Source organism: Pteronotus mesoamericanus, unplaced genomic scaffold, assembly GCF_021234165.1.
Source record: "Pteronotus mesoamericanus isolate MK-2021 breed Mesoamerican mustached bat unplaced genomic scaffold, CSHL_Meso_final scaffold_31, whole genome shotgun sequence".
Lineage (NCBI taxonomy): Eukaryota > Metazoa > Chordata > Mammalia > Chiroptera > Mormoopidae > Pteronotus > Pteronotus mesoamericanus.
Window position 1 is genome coordinate 12,203,758 of NW_026555312.1, and position 16,617 is coordinate 12,220,374.

Below are 16,617 nucleotides of genomic sequence, written 5' to 3' on the forward strand. Positions count from 1 at the left end.
AAATGTCTGTAAAACAAACACTTGCCTTTAAAGCTAAGGTGACACACCTAAGGCAATCAAAGAGAGGTTTTATGGCTATCTAAAGTAACAGGCTCAGGAAGTCTCATTAAGAAAAATAAATTCTTTGGCAGGGCAAAAACAGGCTCAAGATTTTGAAAGGAAAGCACACGGTAGCACACTGGCTGGTACACTGGTACAGTACAGAGAAAAGACGACTCTAGAAAGTGTCTTCCACATGGAACTTACATCCAGGTTCTGGAGACAGTACCAGCAAAACGTGTGCTTGCAGTTCTTGCACATCATCTGCGCACAGCCTTCATTGCGTTCGATATAAACCCGGCAAACTGGGCACTGCTTAATGGGGGCGTCTGCATCTGTCCCGAAGAGGGCCCTAGAAACAAAGCAGATGAGAAATGACATGGTGAGGATGGAGAATGCCGCCTGATTTTATTTAAAAAAGCTAGAACCACAAAGGTGTACACTAACCAGAGCTCTGGTAAGAGTGGGCAGAAAATAATGAATAGTTAAATAATGCTCTTCTAGACTTAATTTTATGGTCATCAGTAGAATTCCTATGGCTCCTGATGGGTAGGTTGTGAACTCTTTGTTATCTGTGCTTAATTCAACCCCAGGGAAAAGGGTGGGGAAACAGGAGAGACAGAGATGATTAGTTACTCAGATAGCTCAAAACAAAAAAGATCTTAATTTATTTATCTTTGGCTTTAAGTGAATTATATAATTGTATTTTCCACAGTTGATTTAATTTGTTGTTTTGCCAAAGTAGTATTTCTTTCCCTGAGCACACATTGTCTGAATAAAAAGTGCAAGAAGTCTGTTACACAGCAGAAAAACTAGCTCAGGATCTAATGGGACATAGATAATCCATCTAATGATCTGTTCAAATAAATAAACGGAGGAGGCTGGGGGGAGTCTATAATCAATACTTTAAAGTAAATGCCCAAAGTCATTGAAAAGAGTTACTCCAAACGGATGGGTAGGCCAATACAGGGTCACAGGCTAGAGGGACAGAAAATAAGAGCGGAGAGCAGGGTGGGAGGAAGGCCAGGTGAGCCACAGCACTGGGTCGCGCTTTAACTACTGGTCATCAAAACCACCACCCCACACAGACACATCAACTTCTCAGGGTTGTAAAAACTATGATAGAATTTGGTACTTCCCAATAACCTTAAATAGCAACGGGACTGTTACTACTTTAATTAGCTCCTCTCTTTTTCTCAAATAGAGAAACATCCCCTATGGCCTGAGGGACTTAAGGGCACAGGATGCTAAGTGACAATGTCGGAACTCAGTCCTTCGCCCTCTGGGATCTTCACATTGCACTGTGATGCCCAGGGACCTTCCTGCAGTGGCAGTGAAAATGTAAGAGGTATTGGCTAAAAGGGCACATGCCTGACACATGCATAGGATCTTTTTTCCCTCTTGATTTGTTCGGTCTTAGGTTCAATCACAGTGCATGGCCAGGTAGCATTACTGTTCCTGAGAATGGTTGTACACACTCTACGGGCACTGGGTGACTAAGCCAACTGGACTACAACACTGGTATTTCTGTTCTTGCTGATGTAGAACAGCCATAGCCTCAAGCAAAGCAAGAGATCAAACAGAAAGGTCTCTCACTCCGGGCCCTGCTCCTGCCGTAAAAGCGCTCCCTGCTTTAAAGGCACAGATTTAATTGCTTCTCCTCATAACAAAATCTCAACTTGGCACCATCTTTTCAAAGCATAAAGTATTAAGAGATAAGCTCTTTTCCTCTAGTACCTATGAATTTAGCACTGTACTACACTGAAGAGCTGTTATTTCTGCTGCTGTATTCTCTCTGACATGATCGGCATGCCTCATGAGCTGGCAATTAAGTTAGGTAAGAAAATAATTTCTGCATACTTTACAAGCACGAAGAATGAGGCATGTCAATAGTTGGCAGGTATGGTACCCAAGCAAATGGTTGTGGATAAGCTGACTCCCAACTGCGAACCAGGGGACCATGTGACTCCCTAACTAAAGAGAAATCAAAATTCATACAAATCTAATTTCAGCAGTATCTGAAAGACTCTCTGGGATGAATAACTAAAATCCCTCCAGAGATGCTTTCTGGCTTATTCTTTGTTAACAGAGTGCTGCAGGGAAGTAATGATTTACTAAATTCCATCACAAGATAATTCTTTCTCCAAGCAACATATTTCATGTTTCTGAGGAAACTACTAAATAATCCCGAATACCACATTTTCCTTCTTACCCATGTTCTGTTGGCAAGATGATAGGCTGACTTTCTCTGCAGGAGACCTCAGGATGCCAAGCATCCTTACAACATGAGCAGAACTTCAGGTGGCAGGAAGGGCACTCCACCAGCACAGGCTGTCCTGGGTCACCTGCTCCAATGGAGCACACTGTCTGGCAGTCTGCGACGGGACACCATGTCCGGTAGGGGTCCAGGTGAACTTCTAAAGTGTAGACAAAGAAAATGTGATGGTCTATCTGTCTTTCATTCAAACTTTTGAGGCCTTCTCCTCTTCACTGAGTCTTTTGGGCAAGCTAACATTTATGGAAGTTTAGTACAACCAAGGGCAGTGATTTCCTCAGTGTGTCCAAACCTACTCAGCCCTACCATGTTTCTCAGAGTACGTACTAATGGAATAGGCCACTATTGCCCTTATAAACAGATAAGCAGTGTTCTCATTAACCAAAATTTGCAACTCTTTTAGAGAATTTCTTTCTTTTAAGCACTCGAAATAGGCAAAAATCTCAAGTCCTTCCTACAATTATTTTGGGTACTATCTTGGAGGAAACTGGACATGAAGAATCTACCAAAACAAAGGAATAAAAATTCACAAGAGATTTTGTCCTTCCAGGCACTGAAACTAGGTAGTGAGGTTTCCTCTGCTATTTAGAGAGAAATTATTTAAAAGACTCAAATAATGTAGGGACCAAGCAGTGTCTGGTATGGCTTAGCCAAAAAGTTAGATTGACTTCTGGGCAAGATGGAGGCATACGTAGATACAGTTTGCCTGCTTGCACAACCAAACGAAGGACGGCAATTTTGAAAACAAAAAACAACCAGAACTGCCAGAAAATTGAATTGTATGGAAGTCCGACAACCAAGCAGTTAAAGAAGAAACGTTCATCCAGGCCAGTAGGAGGGGCAGAGACAGGCAGCAGGACAGAGAGGATGCACAGCAAGGCTGCGGCTGGAGGACTGAGTGAACAAGGTGGCAGCTGGTGGACCTGGCAGTCCCACATCTGTGTGCGGATAAACTGGGAGGAACAACCAGGGAGTGAGAAAGACTGCTCAACCCAGGGTTCCAGCTTGGGGTGGGGGGCAGGAATCTGTGGGGGTTGACGCGGCAGGATAAACTCCTGGCCTCACAGGAGAGTCTGCTGGAGACACCCACAGGGTCCCAGAACGTACACAAACCCACCCACCTAGGAATCAGCACCAGAAGGGTCCAATTTGCTTGTGGGTAATGAGGGGAAGTGACTGAAAGAGGGAGGAGAACTGAGCAAGCAACATATATCCCTCTCTGACCCCTCCCCCACAAACAGCATCGCAATGCAATGCTGTGGATTGCCCCGCCCTGGTGAATATATAAGGCTCCTCCCCTTCGAATGTAAAAGATGCACTGAAACAAAGAAATATGGCCCGAATGAAAGAACAGATCAAAACTCTAGAAAAAATACAACTGAGCGATGAAGAGATAGCCAACCTATCAGATGCAGAGTTCAAAACACTGGTAATCTGGATGCTCACAGAAACGGTTGAGTATGGTCACAGAACAGAGGGAAAAGTGAAGGCTATGCAAAGTGAAATAAAGAAAAATACACAGGGAACCAACAGTGAAGGGAAGGAAACGGGGACTCAAAATCAATGATTTGGAACAGAAGGAAGAAATAAACATTCAACCAGAACAGAATGAAGAAACAAGAATTCAAAAAGATAAGGAGAGCCTTAGGAACCTCTGGGATAACTATAAATGTTTCAACATCCGAATCATAAGGGTGCCAGAAGGAGAAAAGGAAGAGCAAGAAATTGAAATTTTATTTGAAAAAATAATGAAAGAGAACTTCCCCAATCTGACAAAGGAAATAAGACTTCCAGAAAGTCCAGGAAGCTCAGAGGGTCCCAAAGAAGTTGGACCCAAGGAAGCACACACCAAGGCACATCATAATTACATTACCCAAGATTAAAAATAAGGAGAGAATTTTAAAAGCAGCAAGAGAAAAGGAGAGAGTTACCTACAAAGGAGTTCCCATCTATGAACCGTAAAATGACAACAAACTCACAACTACCAACTGAACCTAAAAACAAAACCAAGAACAAACTAAGCAAACAACTAAAACAAGAAAAGAATCACAGAAATGGAGATCACATGGAGGGTTATCAGCAGGGACAGGGAGAAGGGTGAAAAAGGTACTGGGAACAACTAGCATAAATAGTAGGTACAAAATAGACAGGGGAAGGTTAAGAATAGTATAGGAAATGGAGAAACCAAAGAACTTACATGTATGACCCATGGACATGAACTAAGGAGGGCAATGCTGGTGGGAGGGAGGGTGCAGGGCAGAGGGGAATAAAAGGGAGAAAAAAGTGGGACAGCTATAATAGCATAATCAATAAAATATACTTTAAAAAGGTTAGATTAGCTGCCAATTTGGATTTTCTGCTAAGTGATAAAAATATATCATTTAGAAATAATTTGCAAAAAAGCCACGTACTCTAAAACAAAAGGTAGGAACTTTCACAGGCCATAAAATGTCAGTTTTGTCAGGTGTCTCATTGGCTAGATCCATGTGGCATGAAGGAAAGACAACAGGGTTGGGGGGTGGGTGACTGTCTCTCTATTCAAAGGTTTGCAGATCTTGTTCAGTTTTCCATTTTCTATACAATAACAGACGTCATGTTCTTGTCATATAATATGACCTTCAAGGGAACATACCATGTGAAAAATGATGTTGTTTGAGGGGTTAAATATCTCCTTTTTCTCTGAACCAATGTACAGGGTGGGGCAAGAGTAGGTTTATAGTTGTATGTGAAACACAGTTTATTCTTGTATTATTATTTATTAATTATTGTATTAGTTTCATGTGAACAACTGTAAAACTACTTTTGCCCCACCCTGTATTTTGCAAAGTTTGAACTGATGAGGTCCTAGGCCTGTGATTCTTGAAAATTTCCACTCAGGATACAAAGAGACTCAAAGGGTAGTGCAAAAAAGGAAATGAAAGTATTAAGTATGAGCTTAGTTTTAAAGGTAATAATTTTGCAAATTCAGTATCAGGGGACAAAGTCTGAAATGTTCCAGTAAGCACTGTCTCCATTAATGTTTCACCTAGATAATGCAATAGCTGGATCTATGATTATAGTTTTTTATTTTTTTTAAAAATCCTTTAACATATTTTCTATTTTAATTCTAGGGGACAGGAATTAGAGAATGATGGGCCAAATATAAACAGAAAAGGAAAACCTATGATTCATAGATCCTCAGACCCTACGAGAGATGGACCATCTAAGATCCCTTAAACTTTGGACTAGGCTGGTCAGAAAGCCAAAGGGATAGTGACACACACGTGTTCCAAGGTCTTACCTTGTATTTCCTGACCATTTATGTTTTTATCCAAACTCTTATAACTGTTTCACAAATACTAAGCCCAAAGAAATAAAGACTGGTATATAACTTAGAACGAAGGACTCCCAGATCAAATGTCTACTTATTATCCATTCTAAATCACAGGTCTTTCAAAGTCTGATGATAAAGGTAAGTCTGTAGGTTAGAACCATGAGTAAGCAGCCAACCTACACGTTTTTGATGTGAAAGCTTTCCCACTTTTGTCCAAATAATGTGAGAAAGAAAGAGAGAGAGAGAGAGAGAGAGAGAGAGAGAGAGAGAGAGAGATTGATTGACATATGTAATATAGCAGTCCGATTTTATCAGGAGCTAAATGAGCAGAGGGAAAGATTGTTTGATTAACAATCACAGAATGTGATGCTAAGGCTTAATTAAGTGCAATGAGAAGCCATTGAAGGGGAGGGTCATGGTATGATTCTCATTTTTTGAGGATTACCCTGGCTATTGTAGGAAAAATAGATAGTACGACACAATGTAGCAGCCAAGAGATCTATTACGAGGCTATTGTCATGATCCAACCTGAGGTGATACACTGTTTTATATGTTAGAAGTGGAAGTACTGAAAATTTGGAGCATATTTGGAAGGTGAAATTGTCAAGATTCTCTAGTAGAGATGCAATTGGATACAATCATCCCAGTTGACAAACACTGACTAGAAATATGCCTGGAACGTAGTAAATGTCATTGAATAAATGAAAGAAGCTACATACTAGAGGAGTAAAACATTATATCTGTAGATAAATTCCTTTCGGTAATAAAAGATAATGGTAGCATTAACAGTAAGGTTCCATATTGTTCCGCCCTTTATTCAGATATTCCCAGAGAACAAAAACAACTACCCAGAGAGAATTTTTTTTTAGAGCATCTTGGAGTCTCCTGGAAAAAAGCTTTCTCCAATGGAACAAGAATCCAGAAATACAAGTCGGGCCAGGTCACACAGAAAGGCCTTTGTCCTTCAGAGTACCCTTCAGCCCTCCCTCTAGAGGAGCAGTTAGAGGTCAATAGAAGCTAATAGAGTTGTTTTAATTTAATTATTATAATTCTAATATGCCATTAATAGCACAATGTTGCCTTACATAACTCAGGTAATAATGTTCTGCAAAAGGGGCCTACAGGCCAGGTTAGTAGAAAGGAAAAAATGCTGAAGGGGCATCAGGCATTGGCAGCCCTGGCAGCTAACAAGACTTTGCAGAACACAAGCCAAAAGGGAACAGACTGGTGGACACCAGGTGGTGGCCAGATCACTGAGCATGCAGAGAACTGTCTTCTCCCCTCTCTCACCTCCATGCTAGCAATCTGAGAGGACACTGAGGGGAAGAGAGTCCCACTGGATTAATGGGGGATTTTCAAAACACTTCTTATTACTATTACGGTGAATTCAATTCTACCTCCTGGCTTTTGGCCTAGCAAACAAAATGGCCACTTATCCAAAACATTTAAGGGTTAGTTTCTTCCCCCTTCAAATTTATTTCCTCCAAAGTTGGGGGGAAAATGAACTAATGCATATTTAACTAATTTCTTCTGCAAAGGCAATGATGAAAGCTTCACGTTGATTTGAGATGGGGAAAAGTTCAGAAATCTAGAAAAAGAGAAACCAAGAGTCTGTGTAAATCAGCCCCCAACTAACAGTATCCGAAACTCTTTAATGTGCACATGATTTAAAAGTGATTAGTTGTAACATACTTACATCAGAGATAGAAAAATTCAGAGACTTTCACTGGAATGTACTTATGAAAATGAGAATGAATCACTGAAGTAAAGCCCAATGACTATTTGATCTTAAGACTCTGCTTGTTCAAGTAATATTTGCTAGGCAGGAAATACTATTTAAACTATTTTTTTACTTCTGTAATCTGACAACTGGGAAGTAGAAATATTCTAAGAAAATAAAACTTCCATGAGACCTAAAGACCATATCTGACACCAAGGAGTGTTTTCAGTTTTCAAAAACTGAACTCAAGAAGCCTTGGTTTTCCCACCTGGAACTATCAGCGTCAATTAAGCGGAGATTGCTTCTTATTCTCTAGTATAGTCTCTCAACTCACACGAGTGGTTTCCTGCCATCCTCTAACCTCGTGAGGCTGTGCCCGAAAAGACATCACATGAATTTTTATTATTGTATTTTTGTTATTGCACCCAAGATAATTTAATTGTCAGCTGAAATAAATCAAACTGTTTTAACTTTTATGACCCATTGCATTTTTAATTACGTCAAAGTTGATTTGCTTTCTCATATCTCAAAGAACAAAGGTCTTCTGAAGATAGTTAAAATGCAATTAAGCTAAGCCAATTAGAATTAACATCAGCTACAGGAAATACACTCAAACAAAGGTGGCTATTGGCAGAACTGCTCTCAAGATAGTTGAAGAGAACCACGGAATTTCAAACTTGGAAACAACCTTTTAGCTTATCCAGTCTAACACTGTTATATTAGTACCCACAGAAGTTAGAAGTTTGCACAATGGGATTAGTAAGTGTATGTTGGGATCAGGCCTTTATTACCCCTAGAATACCATTCTCTGTGTCAAAATATAATCCTGTTACTAAATGGATTTTAATTTCCACTGTCACCATGGGAACGTTTTATCTTCAAAACAGCCACTTTGAATGGTGCTTCTCAGCAAATGATCTGCTGGGAGGTGGTCAGAGAAAGTGGATTCACATTTATAGCAAAAGCACACTGTAAGAAGGAAATGGATGTTACAAGGTACTGTAAAGGAATTAGTATTGGTTATCAAGTTTCTATATAACTCTAGAATCTAGGACAACAAGGATGGGAAAATGCTGAAAAAGACTTGGACTAAGTTGAAAAGAAAACAGATGTGATATTATGCTATATACCCAGACTGAGGTATGAGCTAGATTCTGGACGATGCTTTCTTAGTTTAGTTCAGAAAACTGGGGGAAAAGTAAGATTCAGTGGTGATAACGATTAATAACAATGACAATAATGGCAGTGATAATTTACCAGATGCAAACGGTGGCCGACACACAAATATTGACTCATTCTCCACAACAGCCCTATGACAGCCATCCCATTTTATCCCCATTTTACAGATGAGGAAATGGAGGCACACACAGGAAGTGGTGAACACTTGACATTGTGCCTCTCTTTTGAGTTCCCTTAATAAATTTCATCTTACATGCTCATAAATGTCTTTTCCTGCAGACATTTTCGTTTCTCAAAGGACAACTGAAACATCGAGAGGGTGCTGTTTTAGACTTATAACACCACCAAGAAAGAACTGAATGGCAGAGGAAGCACGAAGCTGAGGAGAAAGTGTTATCTTCCAAAAGCATAGAATAGCTTAGGAAGGAAACCCTAGACTTAATAATTCACTTATCATGAAACCCCAGAAAAGCAGGCTCAGAAAAAAAAACACACGCACACACAGTAATAACAGCCTTGTGATCTGCAACTATGAGAAGAAAGATGGCTAATGAGAGATGGGAGATGTTAAAAAAAAAAAAAAACCCTGAACTACCAATAAGCTCATTAAGATTCATAGTCTTACCAAAAAAAAAAAAAAAAAATCACCAGAAGACACCAAATACCTACATAGGGAGCTCAGGTGAGATGAAACTTTAATGACTGGACACAAAAGAGAGGGTTGGAGCATTTCACGAAAGACAAAAGAGTGAAATGAAACTCAAGGAAGCATATCATAAATGTTAAGACTTAAAATGAAAGGAGACTTGTGAAAACATGTTGAGAACCAAAGGGCTTTCAGATAAAGATGAAGCCAGCATCTGGAACTATACTTAGCACGTAACAGATACTCACTACATAAAAAAGTGGATGTTGAATACTTAAGTGAGTATGGTAGGATTAGCAGATAATAGGAGAAGAAAGTCTTACTTTACTTCACTGCTTTATGAAGAAGAACACTATGGCACTTGAAACATTTGTATATGTTTCTGACTACTATATGATGATACACCTAGCCAGGAACAGATACGTTACCCTACCAAGGAACTGAAGCAACTTGAAGTTAAAGTAAGTAAAACAGGGTCCCCAAAAAGGAAAAAGGGATTAAGGACTAGAGATGGATCTTAACCCATCTTAATCTTAACCCAATTTTTGAAAAAAAAATTATTTTGAAAAAGTAGATTCTGGAAACAAGAGTAAAAAAAAATTCTAGCACTAATCATCAGACATGTGCTTTGAGAACCAGCAAAAAGGAAAGCAGTAATCACTAACATATGCCAGACTTAATATTCCCTTTTCTTCATGACTGTTGGAAGACTAACTCAGAAAGGGTAAGCCACACACACCGCAGTAGCTGATGAAAGTCACAGATGGATGCAAAGTGCATTCATAGGATAACCAATCAATTCCAAATTGTGTGTCTCTGTTTTGTATAAACAGGGATGATTTGGGCCCATTCCTACTCAACAGATTTTTTCCTCACAAAGACTTAGATAAAACAAGTACATAAAGGGCAAGCTACATATGTAACACAAAGCAGAGGATAATTTTAAAAACACCAGATGACAAACTAAAAACTGAGAGAGAACTTAGTAGTCAATAAGAATTGGACAAAACTAACAATAATTTTTTATAACTAAGATATGGGGCTCCACTAAACCGATTCTGCATTTTTTCAGAGCAACAACAGTCTCTACAATTCTATCTCAGAGCCCAGCCAATTAGTTTTACTTTCTGCTACTTTACTTAGTCACTTGAAGCATTCACAATATTGGTATTTATTGCATCCCAAGATCCTCTTCCAAACAGTTTCACATAAAATGTTTTTGTGGCACAGACCTCAAAGTCACATAACTCGTAAGTCTTGAGTTTGAAGTGAATATGAAGTCTACTATGTAACAATGAGGTATACAACTTAAAAGTACCCCAATCAAGTAAATCCCATTATATAGCACTGTATTAACATAAATATATCCTTACTTGAAATCGCCTATTTTCTAATATAATTATTTATAATAGAGGATAATAAGGAATTACATGATTACAGATTCCCTTCCAAAATTATCTAAGCTCAAAACGTCTAGGGGCCTCAGATTCCTTTCTTATAAAACGAGAGAGATGAATGAAATGGTCACAGGATTTAACATACGTACTTACAAATTTAATATACTTCCATACTTTAAAATAATTAAAATGTCTAATTAAATTTATTATTAAATTACAGAGTTTTACAGTTTGACAGTTCCTCAAAAACTAAACATAGGATTACCACATGGCCCAGAATTCCACCCATAGCCATATAGTCAAAAGAACTGAAAGAGAGGATGCAAACAGATGCTTGTACCCCTATGTTCATTGCAGCATTATTCACAGTAGCCAAAATGTGTAGACAACCCAAGTGTCCATCAGCAATGAATAGGTAAACAAAATGTCTATGTTCATATGATGGAATGTTATTCAGTGACAAAACAAAATGAAGTTCTAACATATGCTACAATATGGATGAACCTTCAAAACATTATACTGAGTGAAGTAAGCCATCTAAAATGAGTGAAATAGTAAGTTTTACATTATACATATTTTACTCCAATAAAAAATTACATAACTTAAAATTCTGATAGATGAGGAAACTTAGACAACATGATCCTAGGTAAGTTTCAACCCCTCAAATTTTAAGTTTCTGTATCTATAAAAAAAAGGAATAATAAAATCAATTGCCAATTCATGAGGATCTATTGTAGGGCATCTGCATGGAACTTGTGAAAAAAAAAAAATTCCATGTATGAGTAAGACTGTGTGATCACCTTACAATGCATCAAAACAGAGATATGCAAGACACCTACAAAAGACAGTCTAGCTCCATAGCCTGCTCAACTTGACTATGATCAGATCAAATACATTATCATATCTAATGAAGAAATAAGCCAGTAACAAGTAGGGATGAACACTACAAGAACATTAAAAAGTTCCAGTCACAAAGCAATCTGCAGGAGTCTTGTCCAATGATTTTCCATGTGTACCTCACCTATAGCAAGGCTATTCCTCCTGCAAAGATGGATGTGGCAGTGCAATGCATATTATGAAGTGAAAGAAGCCAATCAGAGAAGGCTACATAGTGTATCTATAACGGTCTATACATAGCATTATAAATTTGCTCAAACCCATAGAATGTGTAACATTAAAAAAAAACGGTCAATTAGCTTCCAGCATTCTAATCCCGCTATCAAAAAGTCATAACATCTATTTAAGTATGAAGGTATTGCCTGTTATGATTATTTCCTCTCATAAAAAGGGGATAGAAGATCACTGAGTATACTTTGTTATAAAAGATGCTACTCTGAAGTTATTAGTATTTTTATTACCAACAACTGTTACCAAAACACAGGAAGCACCCATAGGAGTGCTGTACATGTATTAATACACCGAATCCTCATCCCAACCCCAGGGTGCAGGGACTATCGCTATCCCCATTTTACAGATAGGGAACTGAGGCGAGTAATTAAGAAACTTGTGCAATGTCATACGACTAGTAGTAGTAAGTAGTCGAGCCTGCATTCCCACCTAGGCTCTTAACCACTGCTCTTTTAAAAAAACTAAAACGTCAATATTTACCTGTGAGGACGACCAACAGAAAGCTTTAATTCCTGGTACTATGAGAATGTGTGTAACTACAAAAAGGCATTTTAGCCAATAAGTATGTCCCTAAAATGTAAACAATGAGGGATCAGGCATAAAAGATGGGGCAGCAGAGTGGGTGTGAAGGAGGTTGGTGGACATGGGAGAAGAGACGTCTATATGGGGCAAAGGAATGCTATAAACAGGCTGAGCTCTGGTTACAAAGCTTACAAGCTTTACCATTTAAGAAGCCTGGAAATCTAACTCACTTGACACTCTCTACTCAAGAGGTCCAAAATCATGGCACTTGCTACCAAGCACATCCATTTGCAGGTGAATTCTTAAAATATCTCTATGCCAACAGTCATTTATTTTTATAGTGGTGAATATTGGCCTAAAGTGAGAGAACGGCAGGGCAGATGTTTGACCCAGTATCTATTGTAACTTTGGCTGTCACATCCAGTAAATCATCGCCTGATGTTATAATGCTCAATCTAATTAGCCCAGGGAGGTGGACTAGGGTGGGCCAATACAAACTACCCATCATTAATTTCTCTAGCTAGCTCAGAATCCACAGGACAAAATGCATCAGGCTATGTTTTCATCTTGAAACCGAAAATTCATCTGACTTCACTGGCTCTGATTCTATGTTCAACAACATTCTACTTCCTAACCTCCTATGTGCATCTTCAGGTAATCCAGTGCAAAAATTGTTTTATTAGTGAATTCCACCTTAATCTATCAATATTATAAATTTAGTTAAATGATCCATCCGTGAGAGGTGAATCTGCCTTTGGCCTGCAGAAAAAAAAATAAGCCTATGAGACTGAGCCAGACCTCAGTCCGTGGCAGTGAAAGCCATCCTGTGACCACGCCGCAGGTACATATTCCCACTCTTAGGTCCTTCATGCTCTCTTTCTTTTTTCATGTAAGAATTATACATCAGGGTGTTGCAAAAAGTAAATGAAATAAAGGTAATTATGTTTACTATACTTACTGGCACGTGATAGATATGCCCACCCCCCTGCCATCTCTGGCCTTTATTAATCAGATTAAAAAGTCAGCAATCAGAAAACTGCACGTTCATGCCAGGTGAGTTTATTTTATATACCCAATGAGACTACATCCGTCCTAAAAGATTTAGGGGAAATAATTTTTTTTTTCCAGTTCTCAGATACAAAGAAACAGATCATTTAGTTCAAGAACATATTAATAGGGTGGGACAGGAGGAAAGGGCTCCTAAAAAAGATCTCTGAGAAGCCAAAAGAAGTTAAAAATACAACTCCTACAGACCAAAAGGCAGGATAACTAGAAAAGCTGTATAAATTACCCCAAATCCAAAGTCAGAAAGAAAATTAGTCCAAAACATTGTAAATCTCATTAAAATAATACATTCTGCCATCACTATAATTACAAAGGTCGTACCAAAAGAACAAATGGTATTATAATAAGCCGTAAAAATGTTTGGGCTGACTGATATTTTAAGAGTGATCTTCATGAGTACAAAAATTGGAAGTAAAACCCATTCTGAGGATCACTCTTCTTTTGTAATGACATTGTTATTGTGAAACTACCCAACTTTTGCAGAACCTCTCTCACATAAGCCAAATTAAAAATACAAAACAACCAATAAGGAAACTTCTATTTCCTGCTAGCCTGTATTTTTTTTCTGGGTGAGGCTGAGAAAATTGAAATTGTGTGTTGCAATTACAGTTTTCCCCTTTCTGAGCACCCTTGTGGCTTTGCTGACAGCCCGCAGCTGCCTTAATCTTGCATGCAGGTTGGTGGAAAGATGACATGTGTAAAACCACATTCAGCATTGGGATAAAAAGAAGGGTGCATACATACCTCGTTCAAATTTTAACCGCTGATAAAGCTGAAACTGATCCACAGGTACCAAACAGGCAATCTGAAACCAGACACATTATATAAATCAGATCTCAGTCACTGAGGCCCGAGCCACCAGCCTTTTGTGATCTCTCCTTCTTTGGCTTACTTTATCTACTCTGTACAAGCTGTTTGCCAGCCTCCTTGTCTCTGCACTGTTCGTGCAGTAACACCAGCAGCAATACCCGGTTCATCCCCAACCACCTGCCACGGCACCAGTTACAGAGCCCACTGATCACCTTCCATTCTTTGATCAGCGGCTACTAAGACCAGACAAGGAAATTTTTAGACTTCCCAAATTATTTGTGTGCATATATGAAAGGTGCTCTTTCCAACTGTTGATTCATTTGGGAGAAGTTTAAAAGATTATAGTTCTAGCTTTAGAACCCTTACATATTTAAATACTAAGGTCATGTCGATAGTGCCTCAGGAATTGTGAACACTTCATTTGTTACTTAGGGAATGGTACCTTCTAAGCAAAGTAAAAGTCATTATCTTCTGACAAACATTACTTCAAGGGGCCCTTGGTTATCATGCCTTACCATGCATGCACTCACAGAAAAGAAATGCCTCAGGTATTTCTTATGGCTAGACTCCCATTTCCACTTCAGGTGGCAATGTAGACCAAAGGGTCATAGCAGCAACAATTCATACCTAACCAAATGACATTTCAGACTAATCATTTTTAAGCTGCATTTCGAAGTCAGATGCAGGCAAAGCTAACTACTCCTAGGCTGACATTCTAAAAAATAATTCCATTGATGTCAGTATGTAAGTATGTTGACATTGTTTAAAGATTTACAACTAGGGAAAATCAAAGAATTTTATATTAGGCTTCCAGATATTCAGCAAGTTGATACAGGACACACCTTGGTAATTCTGACTCTAAAACATTGCACTTTTTTGGTATAAAACGTATGTGGGTGGAAGTTCTTGCAACTAAGGGAAAGAAGTGTGCTTTGAGAAAACTGGAGTAAAAAAAAAAAAAAACTAAGGCAGCTAAAATTGTACTTAATACATTTTTAAAGGTATTCAAAATCTAATCCCTCCCCTCACAAAAAAAAATTGTTTATTTTGCAAAGGAATTAAATTAAGTTAGTTAAATGTATGAAGAACCACAAAAGAGGCAAGTTCTGTCTTCTCTATTTCAAGTAAAGAGTAGTAAAATATAAATTTAATATAATTATAACCTTTCTCTCTAGCTGGGGGGAAAATGTATGTTCATCTGGCACCTTATATAAAACCTCCTTAGCAATCACTATAAAAAATTAAGGTTAATTTTATATGTATGTTACCATAATTTTTTAAAAGTATGGTTAGATGTTTATTCTACTGAAAGCCAGTTTTGTTTCATCTTTTATAATGCTACCTGGACAGCTTTCCTAAAAGGCAAAGGCACCTCAAATGAAATGCATTTGGAGACAGAAGGCGCAAGCAAGTTAAAGTATGGGAAGCATTAAGGAATCGGCGTTCAGTTCCTGACTTAGTCATGGATTCATTTCAGGTGGAGGACAAATAATCTAAAACAGCTTCAACTTTTGGGTCAAGGTGTCTTGGGAGAAAATATCATCTGGGCCCAAGAGACCTTAGCGATGTTCTATAAATCAATTTTTAACACCTCCCCCACCACCCCCCCCCAAAAAAAAGCTATTTGAGGTTTTTTACTCTATAGGACAACTCTATTCTCTTCTTATACCATCTAAAATTGCTTCTGGACAGATGAAAACTTTCTTCAAAGCCCTCAAAATCAACCCTTAAAAATTCTGATGTTTTTAAACGACAAGCAATTTATATAACAGCTAAGTCAAACACAGTTTATAAAAAGACAAAGCAAGCCTTGGCTGGTATGGCTCAGTGGGTTAAGTGCCGGCCTGTGAACCAAAAGGTCGCCAGTTCGATTCAGGGCACACGCCTGGGTTGCGGGCCAGGTCCCCGGTTGGGGGCATGAAAGAGGCAACCAGTCAATGTTTCTCTCACATATTCAGGTTTCTCTCCTTCTTTCGCCCTCCCTTCCCCTCTCTCTAAAAAATAAATAAAAAATCTTTTTAAAAGAAGACAAAGCAAAAAGGAGATAAATATTTCATATAGAGATGAAAGGCTAATGTGAACAATGACAGAGATCAACGCAGTAAAAAGTCAACACTAGAGATGGACATTTACTGTTAAAATTTCATCAGAGGACACATTACTGCCAACATGAAAGTCAGGGGTCTTTAATAATTTTTGCCCTTCGTTCTATTTTGAAGCTCCTATTTCTTATTTTTTTAGGTAAACGGTGTGTATGAAATTAAGCCTTAATAAATTAAATCAATTTTTCTATTGAAATCTGTGATCACAGAAAGTTAGGTCTACCACTTTTCCCCCGTTTGACAGTTCTGCAATAAAGATAAGCCCCTAAAGGCACCATTCTCTTCCCCGCCCCCACCACTTAGACTTTAATCTTTTCCAGACACGTGTTGACAGCCAGTGGGTAAAGCACTGGCTGGATGCCTGCGGATACAAATGAGCAGTGGACACAGAAGCTGCCCTCAAAGTACTTAAATTACTGGG

General features: G+C 38.6%; 1 protein-coding gene across 5 annotated transcripts in view; it reads right to left on the reverse strand.

The window, feature by feature from the left end:
* RNF144B (ring finger protein 144B) overlaps window positions 1-16,617 on the reverse strand; it is a 161,847-nt gene that overhangs the window by 8,773 nt on the left and 136,457 nt on the right. For all 5 annotated transcript variants that reach the window (XM_054591839.1, XM_054591836.1, XM_054591840.1 and 2 more), the window contains 3 exons: window positions 14,029-14,089; window positions 2,252-2,456; window positions 247-391 (listed from right to left, as the gene is read on the reverse strand). In XM_054591839.1, the coding sequence (XP_054447814.1) occupies window positions 247-391; window positions 2,252-2,456; window positions 14,029-14,089 (411 nt within the window). The remainder of the gene's footprint in view (window positions 1-246; window positions 392-2,251; window positions 2,457-14,028; window positions 14,090-16,617) is intronic.